This window comes from Hippoglossus stenolepis, chromosome 10 (genome assembly GCF_022539355.2).
Source record: "Hippoglossus stenolepis isolate QCI-W04-F060 chromosome 10, HSTE1.2, whole genome shotgun sequence".
In the NCBI taxonomy this organism is placed as follows: Eukaryota; Metazoa; Chordata; class Actinopteri; order Pleuronectiformes; family Pleuronectidae; genus Hippoglossus; species Hippoglossus stenolepis.
In genome coordinates, this window is record NC_061492.1 from 10,728,445 (window position 1) to 10,744,422 (window position 15,978).

At 40.6% G+C, this 15,978-nt stretch overlaps 1 protein-coding gene across 1 annotated transcript in view; it reads right to left on the reverse strand.

Moving 5' to 3' along the window:
• The window catches only part of LOC118116575, a 47,200-nt gene that overhangs the window by 4,192 nt on the left and 27,030 nt on the right, over positions 1-15,978 (reverse strand). Inside the window, exons 5-6 of the mRNA XM_035168350.2 lie at positions 6,041-6,148; positions 2,688-2,771 (exon numbers count right to left, since the gene is read on the reverse strand). Coding sequence (XP_035024241.2) covers positions 2,688-2,771; positions 6,041-6,148 — 192 coding nt within the window. The remainder of the gene's footprint in view (positions 1-2,687; positions 2,772-6,040; positions 6,149-15,978) is intronic.

The window sequence follows — 15,978 nt, forward strand, 5'->3', positions numbered from 1 at the left end:
ATTAACAGTTTTTTTCCATTGTTTACTTCACTGAGATTTGTCATTCCATAAAACAGAACAAAAGGAGGTTGATTAATAATACAATAAAATGCTCACATCTCTACTTGACTTAAACATTTCATCTTTTCAAATGTTCCCTGTCTTGTTTCTCTTTCATGGTCTCTCTCTCTCTCTCTTTCTCACACATAATCTGGTTTGATTGGCTCATGTTTGAGAAAACTGTTCCCGTCAATTACAGACCGCTTCTTTTCTGCCTATTAAAGCTGGTCGGGGTCAGTAGGAGCTTTTCTCTCCTCCCCTTCTTTATCTTTCATCTCTCTCTTCTTGCCTTCTCAACCAAAGAGCCCTCATTTCCTCTCTCTTCCTGTCTTTTTCCCAGCGCCTCCGTCTTCTTTTACCATCAAACACGTATCAGTTCCACAGGGAACGGCTTAGATTTAAATTAAACCAGTGCTCTGGGTCTCCAGCTGGGAATAGGAAAAAAAATACATAAAATACTGACTTGGCTTTGTTAAGAAATAGAAGCTCCCTTCAACATAAAATAACCTGTATCTTTTAAGTCCGGGCTATTTTTAGCAGCCGCTGCCTCCTCCAGGGAATAGAGATGGAAAGTAGGTGAGGCTGTGGGGGGAGACAAGTCAAGTCAGCTAGCTCAGCATTAGCAGCTATATGAGGCAAATCTTAATTAACAGTCACATAGTTCTGCAGTGTTAATCCATGTGTCCACAGGTCTTATTGAAGGAAGTGGGTTAATGGTGTCTAATGGAACTGGCGTTTGCTATTTTAGGCGTTCCAGCAGTTCAATGTAAAAGGTTTAAAAATACTCCACATTAGAAGCAATTTTATCTTCATTTTAAACACAGTGAAACTATGTAACTTCAGAAAAACAGGGATCCTCTTACAAAGGAGTTCATTTCACACTCTCATTTCTAAGCTTATCTCCATTATAGCTGTGTTCATGTCCAGAAAACTGCGTGTCGGGACATTTTCCAGAGATTGTCTGAGTCGGACACGTTCACAACAGGAAAATCTGGAAACATTCAGGGGAGGGGCGGGGCCTGGGCAGAGCAGCAGGAGGCAAGACATGACGTGTACATTCTGCTACGGAAACCTCGTCGACATCCCACTTCTACGAGTATGGTTCCTCTTTTTCACTCTAAAGTGATGGAACTTTTTCTCGTCCGTCGTGTGTCAGAAGCGTCAAAAACACAGACCCTCACTCACTGGGAATTTTCTGGAAAATTTCCTGCTGTTTTCTCACATGGTCTCACTTGGACTCAGACATTTTGTGGACATTTTACTTGGGGGCTGTCAGGAAAGGCTACAGAGAATATCCACATTCTCACATACAGCCCCTCCACAAATCTTCAGGAACATATCCAAACTTCAGTAATATGTATTTCATGATGACATGGTAGATTTAGCACAGTGGCAGTTATCATTCCACAACATGCATAAACAAACGACATAATATAATTTCTTCAGAATGGTTTCATCAGTTGAAAGACCATTGTTGCTTCTAGTTTCTGTATGAGGCCAAGCTGTAAGTGCAAGATAAATCTAAAGCTAAAATTCCACGAGTTGATAGAAACTCTATCTGGTGTGTTGAACTAGTTAGCTCTAGTTCAGTTTACTTCAGTTTCTTGCCTCATGTTCATCATCGTGTTTGTTTCAATAGAATCTGAATTATTAGAAAAGCATAAAACATGATGTCTTCATACGTCCAACGAGTTGAGCTGATTCATCTCATCCCTGTTGATAACTACTGGATATTTAACGATGCAGATTGATAAATGTGTCTGTATTCAATACTTCAATTATCAGCCCTGTTTCATAACATAACTTTTCTTCTTTTGTGCATCAGGTGTCACTTCAGTTCAGCCTCCATTCATCCTCTCTCATTATATGCGCAGCCAGGATGCAGACAGATGGCACTTCAGACAGCAGACCTTCATCAGTCTGACTGAGGAGGCATGAGCACTGTGTCTTATTGTGAAAACCACTCGGCCAGGCTTTAAATGGTACAGCGACACGACGCAGGGAACATCTCTCCATTACAGGGATAATACATTATTATAAGCAGCATAAGGTCGGTGATGGATGATGTGGTTTTATCGATTCTGGTCTTCAGCCAGGGTTTTAGAAATAATAAGGTCTTGAGTACAACTTCCGCAGGGAACCCCCCCACCCTATTAAACTTTATACTATTTGGATAGGTTTCATAAAACAGGGATTTTGAATTATATTTCCAAACGTAACAATTTTAAAAGCCAAACAGTCAGAAATAAAATTCTCTAGAGATGCGGAACCTTGGATATTGAAACCTGGTCATTGAATCTATTGTATCAATAGATTTTTTAATCTGTTTAAAATCAGACAAATGTTCTGTTATACACTATATCCCATTTATTTATTATTTAACACTGATGCATTGAGGAGTTTGATATATTTTCCTAAATTAAAAAATTGTCAAAAACATGTTTGTATTCCCCAAGGAAAGGTTTCTTATATACACCAATTTGATATGCGAGTAGATTGAGTCTAATCATACTGGAATGAGTCCGTTTAACATGAAAAAAAAACGTTTTAATGGAGAATTTTGGTTTTAAATCCCAATTCAAGGTGTTTTTGCTGCAGCACAGATCTGAGCTGACACATTAATGCAGCAGCAGTGCAGGGGAGCTCACCTCAGACATCTTGTGTGCTCTGTAGTGAGACTTGGAGCACTGCAGCAGCTGGGCGGCCAGGTTGCAGTCTTTCCTGTACAGGTCCTGCAAAAAAAAGATAAATCACTCAAATCGCGCTTTGCAAACTTGTTTACTTTGGCAGCCTGATTGTCGAAGTAAGCTTTTGACCGAGGGGATTATGTCGGAGCAGCCCCTGGGGAAAATCTGTAACACTTTATAGCACAGCCCTTCTAATTGTGGTTTAATTATAGCGTAATAATCCGGGACTTGTGGGGGAAACTATTTCGGGGCCGAGCACTGTAATGCTACAACTGAGCAGTAGCAACAATAGGTCTAAAAATAAATCACCTCAATTTACTATTTATGAGGTTCTTATAAATGAATTATGGGTCATGGAGAGACAAAAAAGGAACCTGGCATGACTGGGGTAACAATTATTTGAGATTTATAAATGTATGAGGAGTTGAAAACATTGTTAACCAACCAGAGAATGAAAATCATTGATTTAGTGGCCCGTCAAATCGACGGAACACATTCATCCATTGAAGCAGGTCGAGAGTAATTAGTCAACGTGTATTTTTCACTTGACATCAAGCGTTTGCATCTTAATAACCAAACTTTCTCATTCGTAATATATCTTCTGTCTACACAGTCTGTGCTAATTTTAACAGAGTCGTCTGAAACAGTGCGCTCACTTATCTCCACCCTCCAGTCCACGAAGCTGCTGCAGCGTCATTTATCTCTTTCTCTCCGAGCACGTTCCCATAACGGGTGATTTTTAGATCTTTAGTTAAATTTCTTCCGGCCGAACAGATACTTGGTTTAGTAGTTTTCCGTGGTCCTGTGCATGCACGTGTTTGTGTGGGTGGTTAGTCGGTTTAGCTGGTTTCTTTTCCTTCCTCTCCCCCTTGTTCAATCCGTGCACATATAAAGGTCAGTGCGAGCCACCTCCCGACAATACCTCCGATCACATCAAAGCCTTCTCTTTGACAGTTTCAACTCCCCCACCAGTGCTTTTTGAATCACTTTATTTCTTTTCGGTCTGTAGCCAGGGGACATTCGTGCTCCCTGTAGTTTCTGTGGATGGTTCAAAAAGACTTGTGAGACCTCAGCGATGTCTGAGTTAACGTCAGCTGCGTTGGTGCGTTTCTCCACGGAGACACATCAGCTTTGATGCGAGCTGGTTATTTTGACGTCTGTATGTAACTATATGTAGTTTTCTGTTATGCAGTCTATTAGGTAGTAATAAGCATGGATGGATATCGAGACAATGGGCACCTGAGCACACACGTCAAGGCCCCCACACTCCTCCTCCTCCTCATCATCACCCTGACTGAAGCCATTTTCAGACATGAGCTCCACAGATTGTCTTTCACATATGAAGAACGCAGCAGGGGATTTTACGGGTCAGATGCTTTCACAACAACAGGAACACAACGTTCAAGTGAGGGATGGTGTCTCTTGGTAGACTGAGCAGGAGGCAAGACACAACGTGATCACATGGTTTTGTTAATAGCACATGGACACCATCATTAGCCCCTTATCACCAAAAGCTCTCGAATCTTGTGGTGTTTTCAAGTTGACATATTCTTCTATGTATGTGGCATATTCTTCTTGTTTTTCCAGTTTGTTTTGGGCTCAGTTGGACATTTTGCTGGGGGGCTGGCAGGAAATGTTTTCGGAAAATATCTGCAGCAACAGACTCGGATGGTTGTGTTCTTACGTACAACCCCTCCGGTAAATTTCAGGAAGATGTTTGCATGTCTGCACTCAGCTTAGAAGAGACATAAAATGATTTCCTGTAAATAAAATCTTTTTCCTTTATGTCATTTTGCATTTTTTGTCATTTTGTGTCTCCTTTTGGTCATTTTGAATGTCTTTGATGTATTTGATTGACTTTCGTAACACAAATGCCCTACATTAAATGTGATATGATGTATTGACTTCTCATGGATCTCAGGCATGACACATGGGAAAGGTTACTGGATTTCTTCATGTTATAAGCTTGCTTGTCAAAGCTTGCTCTCTGGAGAACGCGCCTGTTTCGCTGCTGCTCGCTCTGATGGGACAAATTCTCCACCCACTCAGAATGAACCTTGACTCCAATCAGCCTGGACGGATCTGGAGGGATTGTCAAAATACTCAATAGCTCAGATGGGCTAAAAACCACCGTAGCCTTAGAGACAAGAATCTAACCTAACCCGGAGCCCTCAGTAGAAATATCAGTAAAATCACTCTAAAGAAATTGAGGCAGCAGATTGCCACATGGCCCCTGAGCTGAGATCCACACGGCCCCGGCTCGAAATTGTGGCAGCCCTGAGGATGCCCATTGATTTCAGGATAATCACGATAAAACACCCAGTGGCTTAGAGCTAATTCCTCTATCTGCTGTGGCTCCGTGATGCACAAATATCCAGGATGTTGCAGAAACACGGTCGATATGAGACTTTTGGCAAGATTTGGTTCACACAGGCTGCTGCCAATGTGGCAGGAGAACGTGTTTCTATCAGGACAAACAGCTTTTTGAAGAGCTGTCACTTCAGACTTGCGAGCCAAGTGTTTGTTTGTGCTGATGGAGCCGGGTTACTGACCAAGCAAGGAAAGCAACTTCCCACGGCCCCAGATTTCTGTGGCTCTTAAAGGTAGGTTTGGTTGTTTCTTATTTCCTGCAATAAACTCAGCCTCTAGCAGTTGCCAGTCAGTGCACGTTCATGTGTTTTTGGGGGTGTAGCTTTGAAGAAACGGCCGATGGGAGGAGATGGGATGTATCGGTTGCACATTTTCAAAGTGTGGGCAGCTCTTGCTACCTTTTCTAGGATTAACAATCCCAGCTCTAATGCCCCAGGCTGCTGCTTAAACCTACAATATGTAACTTCGGCCGCTAGAGGTCTCTATCAAAAGACCTTGTTCGATGATGGCGTGACGCAGCGTGGCATCATGGGAGTTGTTGTCTTCATGACCTTTACCGCTTGTGCTTTACTGGGAGAGCTTCAGCCACGCGCAGAAAATGGCAATGAATAATCATGATCCATTACCACTGACCAATACAAACGGGAAGGGAAACACAAGCTAACTGGTAAAAGGCGATAAATATGACACATCCTGTTCCCTTGAATAAAATTGATTTCTCTGAGTTTGAATATTATTAGAAAAAGTTTGGATAATGCAAATACTCGAGTCAAAAAGATTTATAACATAGGTATAGTTGTTTTTAGACACTTAAATGATGAATTGTATCATATAATATCTGTTGGCAGTATGAGTAATGCTTCACGTAAAACTGAGTTACTACAAACTTATTGCACACTTGTCAGTGGGGGCAATTATTACACGACGCAGCGCTGAGAACTCACATTGTCCTCTCTGAGTTTATTAATGGTGATCTTCGCCTCCATGAGGTGGTTGTTGAGGACGATGATCTCCCGGCTGAGGGCTCTCTTCTCCTCCTCGTGGTGCTGGGTCTGCAGCGAAAAGAAAAAGAAAGGTAGAATCAGCAAGGGAGAGGAGACATCAGAGAAATAAAAACAAAGGATGACAGCGGTAGACAGAATAGGCGATAAGAAGAGGGGAACGGTGTTAGAGGAAAGAGTTGAGTGTTGAGATAACAAGCGAAGGAAGAGGGAGTCAGAGTTGGAGGAGCAACAGAGGAAAAATAAGATGATATAGAGGGGGAAGAAAAATGAGAGGAAGAGAGCTGTAAGTTACTATCAGGCTGAAGCCAGTGCCAGCAGCAGGTCTTAATTAAAAGAAGATTACACTTGCCAGAGTTCATATCATATCAATTACTCTGGGAGTAGGAGGAAGAAAAGTGGAGGGGGAGAGAGGAAAGAGGGAGAAAAATGAGGAGGAGAGAAAAGACAAATGAAGAAGAACTCGTTCCATTTTCAGTGATTACTGTCAAAGGAATGTAAAATGACTGTGCTGCAGTGACATTTCAGATCCGCGCCTGGTGATGTTGACGTCTGGCCGTCGGTCTTTCTGTGTGTCCACATTTATCTCATTTATCTCAGCAGCTTCTGCTCAGACGTTCCTGTAATGATTTGGATGGCCCTGACCTTTCATCCACGACAATCAGCCCAAATGTGGAGGAGAAACTACACCATCAATTACACATGAACACGGACGACAAGACAGTTCCTCAAAAGTGAGGCCAAAGCATCTCCATTGCCTCCTGCTGGCTGGCTGCAGTGTAAAGCATAAATCCCGCCTCCTCCATGTTAGTGAATTGGACATGGACCAAACATAAAAGTCAAAGTATACGGCAAATAAAATGTTCTTAAATCCGGTTACTGTAATATATTGAAGCTTTAAAGCTGCGATAGATTTTCTTGAGACGTCATTATTTTGTTTATTTTGTTTCCCATCACTTTCATATTGCACTCTGCAGTTAACATTGCAGCCTCTAGGGGCCAGTAATGGGTTCTGTTGGCTAAGAGATTATTAGGGCCCGAGCACCGAATGGTGGGAGGCCCTATTGAAATTGTAAGGATTATTATTATTATTATTATGACCAAAATGAATTGGCTTTTTGAGGGCTTTAACATGCTCAAATTCTTACCAAACTTTGCAGAAAATTAGAAAGTGGTGACAGACCAAGTGGTGACAGATTTTCGTCCGTCTGTCTGTCCGTATTAAAAATTTTTTTTTGGGACGGACAGACGGACGGATTTAATTTTTTTAATTTTTTTAATTTTTTTTCGTCCGTCTGTCTGTCCGTATTTTGTTTTATTGAGGGACGGACAGACAGACGGAATTTTCTCGCGTCTGTCTGTCTGTATTTTTTGAGGCGGACAGACGGACGGATTTTATTTTAAGTCTGTCTGTCCGTATTTTTTGGGAGGCGGACAGACGGACGGATTTTCGTCCGCCTTCTATATTTTTTTTTTTAGGGACGGACAGACGGACGGTATTTTTTTAATTTTTGTTTTTCCGTCGTCTGTCTGTCCGTATTTATTTTTATTTTTGGGGACGGACAGACGGACGTGATTTTGTCCGTCTGTCTGTCCATATAAAAATTTTGACACAGACGAACAGACGGATTGATTATTTTTTTATTTTTTATTTTTTCATCCGTCTGTCTGTCCGTATTTTTTTTTTTTTGAGGACGGACAGACGGACCATTTTCGTCCGTCTGTCTGTCCGTATTTTTTTAATTTTTGGGGACGGACAGACGGACAGATTTTCGTCCGTCTGTCTGTCCGTATTTTTTGACGGACGGACGGAATGGATTTTCGTCCGTCTGTCTGTCCTATTTTTTATTTTTTGGGACGGACAGACGGACGGATTATCCGTCTGTCTGTCCGTATTTTTTTTTTTTGGGACGGACAGACGGACGAATTATTTTTAATTTTTTTATTTTTTCGGCCCGTCTGTCTGTCCGTATTTATTTTATTTTTGGGGACGGACAGACGGATAATTGTCCGTCTGTCTGTCGTAATAAAAATTTTTTTTTGGGACGGGGACAGACGGACGGATTTAATTTTTTTTTTTTATTTTTCCGTCTGTCTGTCCGTATTTTTTTTTTTTTTTGGGACGGACAGACGGACGGATTTTCGTCCGTCTGTCTGTCCGTATTTTTTTATTTTTTGGGGCGGACAGACGGACAGGCTAATTCCGTCTGTCTGTCCGTATTTTTTTTTTTGGGACGGACAGACGGACTAATTTTTTCCATCCGTCTGTCTGTCCGTATTTTTTTATTTTTGGGGGACAGACTGGATTTTCGTCCATCTGTCTGTCCGTATTATTTTTTTTTGGGACGGACGGACGGACGGAATTTTGAATTTTTGAATTTTTTTCCGTCTGTCTGTCCGTATTTTTTTTATTTTTTGGGGACGGACAGAGGGAGATTTTAATCCGTCTGTCTGTCCGTATTTTTTTTTTGGGACGGACAGACGGACAGATTATTCACCGTCCGTCTGTCTGTCCGTATTTTTTTATTTTTTGGGGACGGACAGACGGACGAATTTTCGTCCGTCTGTCTGTCCGTATTTTTTGTATTGTGGACGGACAGACGGACAGATTAGAATTTTTGAATTTTTCGTCCGTCTGTCTGTCCATTTTTTTTATTTTTGGGGACGGACAGACGGATGGACCTATCGTCTGTCTGTCCGTAATTTTTTTTTGGGACGGACAGACGGATGGACTATTTTTTATCCGTCTGTCTGTCCGTATTTTTTTTTGTGAGGACGGACAGACGGATAAATTCATCCGTCTGTCTGTCCGTATTTTTTTTTGGGGACGGACAGACGGATGAATTTAATTTTTGAATTTTTTTACGTCCGTCTGTCTGTCCATTATTTTTTATTTTTGGGGACGGACAGACGGATGGTTAATTTTTAATTTTTTAATTTTTTTCGTCCGTCTGTCTGTCCGTATTTTTTTATTTTGGGGACGGACAGACGGATGTATTCGTCCGTCTGTCCGTATCTTTTTTTTTGGGACGGACAGACGGACGGATTTTATTTTCATCATCCGTCTGTCTGTCCGTATTTTTTTATTTTTGGGGACGGACAGACGGACTTTTAATCGTCCGTCTGTCTTTTTTTATGGGGACGGACAGACGGACGGTTTATTTTGTAAATTTTTTTAATTTTTTTCGTCCGTCTGTCTGTCCGTATTTTTTTATTTTTGGGGACGGACAGACGGACAGATTTCGTCCGTCTGTCTGTCCATATTTTTAATTTTTGTTGGGACGGACAGACGGACGGATTTTATTTTTTTTCGGCCGTCTGTCTGTCCGTATTTTTTTTTTTTTGGGACGGACAGACGGACGGATTTTCGTATATTCATATATTAATATTAGTGCAGGGTCATACTGATCAGTGTGAATATTCAGTTGTGCTAACATTGTCCAATTGAAACAAAATTGCTCACGCTACAGCAGAGCCCCTACTTCAACAGATCTATATGTCTGTATGTAATAATAGTGATGGAGCCACCTACTGGCAACAGGAAGTAAGCTTTGTTTTACAACTATCATTCGATTTACATGTAATTCTCACCGTGTGATCTGCAATTGATTGCGTGGACCGTAATGCGCAATTAGTAGACAAGGATCGACGTCGCGTGACAGACGCAGGAAGTGAAGCGTTTATCCTTCCCGCAGTGTGCAAAACACATGCAACGCGGAGCCATGTGCCCGGTCACGGATCGCTCTCTCCACCAACAGGTCCCGAGTTGCGTGTGCTCGGGCCCGTTCAGTGCTACAACGTAGCCCTAGTTATTTTTGAGTTTCTCAATCTCTCTCTCTCTCTCTCTCTCTCTCTCTCCCACACACACACACACGCACGGCAGTAATTGTGAAACCTGCCACACAGCAGCAGCTGACAAATGATACAGCTCTGAGCGCACGGCTTGGCCTCCCACTCCTCTCTCTTCTCAATGGCGGTGATTGTTTTGAAATACAGGGGCGCATAGCCAATATGAAAGGTGGCAATTAATGTCACTTTAAGCAATAGGCCAGCTTTGATATTCAAATCTAATTCTGTTATAGTCTCATTAATCAGCCGTCGAGACACGCGGCTCTGTGGCGCTCTTTCTCCACTCATTACACCGGATTTCTATTTGTACTTTTGTGATGCTGACTGTGCAGACGTCCACATCAGGATGTTGTAATTTTAAATATGTAATTGCTCCCTGATCCGTCTTTCGAGTCAATTTTGCTATTTTAGGTGTTTTAACATCCACCCATTATCTATTACGCTTATCCTTTGAGGGTCACTGGGGGAGGTGGAGCCAATCCGACCTGACATTGGGCAGGAGGCGAGTACATCCTGAACTGGTCACCAGATTATCACACAACCGACACACACAAGACAAACAACCATCACCAGTCACACTCACACCTGCTGGCAAAGCTGCTAACCACAACGCCACCACTTTACTGGTTCTTATTTTACCCTATTAGTAGATTCACGAAATGGGGGAGGAGGGATGCAGCTCCTTTACTGGAGTAAATATAGCAACACCACTATGTTTAAATACTCAAATACAAGACAAATTTGGAATTTTACATAAACCTGCGTCAAAGTCATTTTTTTGGACACTTGGGGGCAGTGTAACAAACTTTAAATACATCATTGGCAGATTATCACTGTAGAGAAATTGAGATTAGCTAACGTGTTGCTATTACGATCTCAAGCAGACATGTGGAAAGTGTGGAGTTGTGATTGTGACAATAAACCAAATATTCACTTTTCTTTTTAGCTCTGCTTTTAGTTTTTTATCACCTCCTGAGAGGAAATATCTGGCTCTTTAACACTTAATGCTGTTCACCAGCAGCTCAGTGCAGGGCAGCAGCCAACTGTGAGTAAGACAAACAGTTTGCTGCATTTGAAAAAGTGACAGTGATGAGAGTGCAGGCTATAAAATCTAAACAATGAACTAAAACGTGATAATAAAAAAACGCAGATCTGGAGAACTGAGGGGTGTAAGTCTTGGGTTTGTCAACATGAACGACCTCTTTCATATCACACATCGTCATTGAATAAGCATTAATAAAAAATATTGATAAGTGCAGCTTTAAAATCTCTTTTAATGTTTCTTTGAATATATGTTTGAGTTCTTTGGCCACTTTTTTGTGATTAACAACAGAAATTAACTTATTAATATTATTAATGAGGCGAAGGAATTTGTACAAGTTGTAATAGGAGTATATATTGTATTGATTTAACTAGAGTAGCTTTAATATGAGAAACAAGCACGACAGTGTCTGTTTCCTTCTTTATCTCAGACCCAAAATATCTGATTAATCTATCATCTAACATGTCTCTTGTGATAAAAGTCTTTCAAATTTGAAGTGATTTACACATGTAAAAACGTGAAACCAGTATTGTACATCTTTTACATGAATCTACCACTTTGAAGTCAAGTGTAAAAATCTTTTTTTCTTCTTTCCACCCTCTGACTCTGATAACTTTCAAATATCAAGTAATTGCTCGGATTCTCTAACGCGCTGATTCTCCTTTTGCACATGATTAGAGGCAAAACTGTCGACCTATTGATTTAAAATGAACAGAGGGAAATTTAAATGGGCTTGATGAGATGAACACGATCGTGTGCTGGATGGTGGAGCGAGGGAGGAAGTGTAATTTTAATTACAGCGTTATATGGACAGCGGAGGAATCACAATGCACACAGTTTTTTTTCTCCTTCAGTCACATTGTGTCGGATACACAGGCTGTCACCAAGACGTTCTTATCAGTTGGTGAACAGAACAGCATCAAGTAAAATTAATATGCAAATTACAACTATCATATCTTAAGGAGATCGACCCTGGGGAGGAGGATATTGTTCATCAGAGACTCACTGCTGCCTCTGTGACCGTCTTCATGTCCACGTGTCTTAGTGAAGGTAAACCTGAAGAGTGAACACACCTTTGAATCGGACTCAGAGAACAAAGTTTACTTCTCTGTAACGCAAATATGTGATGGACTAAAACACTAACAACAAAACACAAAACCCGAAGAGCTTGTTTCAATTACATATTTGTATAATTGAAAACTGAAAAATGTGTTGGTTTCTCCGAGACGCCCTGGTTTTCATTTAGGTATATTCTGCAGGAGATTCTGCCTCCTCACTGGACAAATGAAGCCTGAATCCCATGAGATGCAATTACTGCAAACGTGGGTTTAGAGCAGAGAGCAGAAACGCTTCACTCCAGCTAAATACTGTCTTATTTTTGGGGGCAAGAAAAAACAAGAAAAATAACAAATCAGATTTTCTCAACCCCCGAACAAAGCAGATTCTGAGTCCAGTGAACAGCAGTTTTCAGTTGATCAGCAGACACAGTATTGTATTGTTTTATCCACATATAACTTCCCATGTGATGCTAACAATGTCAGTTTGTAATTAAATGTCTCTCAGCCAGGACTATTCTGATGGTTTATAAATCACATGCACTGTGTCTCATAAAAAGTGGTGATCATTTTCCAAACAGAGTAAGTTGATTTTTACCTTTCAGAGCCAATAGGATCAGTGTGATTATCAACTGGACAAACATACTGTAAACCTCGCTGCACAATATGTAATCGATCATGATCAATATGTGCTCCACCTAATGAGGCTTTTTCTTGAGGTCAGTGATTTTTGTTGGAAATAACACAGACAATAGTAATTGTATATTCTTTTTTTAAATGATGATCTATTTCCAAAAAGCTTTGGAAGCAAACATGGCCATCGACTGGCTGTGTCCAGAATCCACTGACCCCAACTTCACTACATAGGGACTTGAATGTAGAATGTAGAAGAGGACTATATAGTGGGATCATCGGCAAAAAATAAAAAAAAGCTTAGAGACAATACTCGGTGCATTTTCTCTGCGTCAGTAATTAGGTCGCTGTTGCAGGATTGTGACGTACAACAACAACAGCATCGGCCCAGTAGAAAATCTCACAGTAATTTTAGTTTTTTTTACACTTGAGTATTAATACTTTTAGGTGAAAAACATGTTGATTGACCATCTTTAAATGTAGAAATAAACTTGTTGCTTCTCTGCTCTGCTCTTATTACATATTTTAACACAACCACTCTGGTTTGTCCTGTGCTGCTCATAAAAGAACTTACTACCCCATAGGAAATATTAAATGTGATTAAAATCGGTCTTCATGATAATTCAGATACATTTGATGAGCATAAGGAGGAGTAGAATCGCCAGAGAGAGAAGGCTGAGACGTGCTGAGACGTGCTGAGACGTGCTGAGACGTGCTGCCCTCTCTCCTTCCGTCTCTGCCATCTTTCCTCCTTTTATTATGCCATGAGAACAATGCACGATGGTATGTATTGCTTGGTTATTGACAATTGGTTGAACGCTACTTTTACGATGCATTGTGGGAAACAATGAGCGCATTACATAGGGTATACGAAATTCGGACAGCGCTGCAAAACGTTATAGTGAATTGAAGAGTGATTAGTGAGGGATTTCAGAAACAGCCTATGTTTCTTTATTTTACCTCATTGTCAAAAATATTATAGAAATACCCAAAACAGAAGTGTGTTATCTTTATTAGTTAAACTACTTTGTAAACATTTTCTGAATTATCTACTCTGCTTGTAACACTTTGCCCATTGGGTCAAGTAAAAAAATAGGCTTGATAGTTATTGAAAACATCGGGGCATTGCTAACGTTACTCAAACTTTTGTTGGGGACTATTTATTGCTGTTGATTAACACATATGTGTCGCTCTGTTGAGTAGGATCATGAAGGAACCTTGTACAACAGTGTGGATCATTAATGTGTTTATAATAGTTTTTTTGTATATGCAGTATATGACACAGAGCAGTAAACTATATTAGGATATGGTCACAATGACAATAAGTGTTAGTAGGTTAGGTTTTTAATCTGTGTTTGTCTGTAAATTAGCAGGATTCCACAAAAACTACTGGAAAAGTATCAATAAACTTGCAGGAATGATGTGGTATGAGACATTTTGTTGCAGATCCAGATCAGGGAGGTATGCGCTCTACTGACTGCCACACCAGCTATAGCATGTACTAAAATGAAAGGATAAATGTCTGGTAAGATATGGAATTTGTGAGTAAAATACTATATTATACAACATTAACACGGGGAGTTAATAATTAGGGGTATTTACATCTGCCTGCTTTCACTTTGCTGCTTCTGTCCTGTGTGTAGTTTTCACACACGGTTATGATTTACGACTGTAGCGTGAATGGAAGTAATTAGTGCGCTGCGGGCCGGCCTCGCTGCTGCTCACTGAAGAGCAGTGAACCACACGTACAGGTACAATCACAGAGCGACACATTAACACGGACACACAGACGGCCCTCTGACACGTTTCTCATTCCCCACCAAGGTTGTTCTTCCCCTCACACATCTCACACTGGTAAACAAAGATGAGCATAGACGGAGAAGAGATCATTTGCTATTTGGTCTGTCCTTCTTTGGGGAATCTGTGACTTCAAAACAACAACAAATGCCTCCCTACCTCAGGTTTCCATGACTACTCTGTTCCCCGACCACATATTTCTAACAGAACGACACATACAGTATTTATGAGCGTAAACCTCCATATTCTGTTTATTTCTCCTCTGTTTTTCTCACCAGCGTATTCACGTCTCCGTGTTTCAGACTAAGATGTCAGCCTTACAAACACTTACTGGACTGATATTATCATCCATGAAACTGAGCAGCTCAAAGGCATTGATCCTGGATCGAACAATATTGATCATTTAATGCTTTTCTTTATAAAAAGAACAGATCAGAGACTGAGCCACTGTGCTTTATAAATAAACATCAATAGTTCAGTATTGGTTATGACAGGCAATAGATTCATATAACAGGATCATATAATGCACTCCAGGATGCTTAGAGGAGGGCTGCCACTAGCAGTCATATTTCATTATTGATTAGCCAATTGATCAGTCTTTCAAAGGAGAAATGATTTAGTCTGTACAATATAGAAAAATAATGCCCAATGACAGATGCCCATTATCACAAGTTAGAATCGAGAGTGGCGTCTTAAAATAGCTTCTTTATTCAGACTAATAGTCAGTTCTGTAACAGTTTCCACTTTCTAGCCCCCGAGGAACAGGAACAAGTCATAAATCTCAATGTTTGAAAATAGGCTGGTTTACCAGACTGATGACTACTTTGTTATTTATACTGATCATCGTGTTGTTTTTGCATATCTTTCCTTCTATTATGTCTTAGTGAATCCTTTTGTTATAATTATGAAATGATGTAGTTATATCAATCTGAATGGGATTCACCAGATAAAAAAAAAACAAGTTAAAAATTCAACAAAAGTGGTGAAAAAAAATAGTATGAAACTGAAATCAATTAATCAACGTCTTCAAGAAACACAACCAAGTCCAGTTGCCTAGGTTCATGAGAACAACTCCTGAATATGAACAGGTCTGTGGTTAGTGGTGGACGGCTGCTGGTGAATGGGACCTTATCCCTGTTAAGAGGGCAGTCACTGGGCAAGACTTTGATTTCCTGCCTGTTCCGGGGCGGCTGTTAGTTCACTGACCCTGCACAAGACAGATTGTAACGAGGCTTCAGAAAAACAAAGGCTTTCAGCACCACGGACAGCTCCTCCACCGCTGAAGAACCACAGTGTGACATCTTGTTAAAAAACAGATAAAGATCATATCAAACATAAATGAGTCATTGAATAAATACAATCAAATTTGTAGTTGACATTTTTAGTAGTTAATTAAGCTTTCTTGCAGTCAGTGCTCGGTATGAATCCTTGATGTTTCCTCTATTCTGATTCCGTCTGTTTGGAACAAAAAAGCTACAAGCTACAAGTCAGATAACGTTTTATTC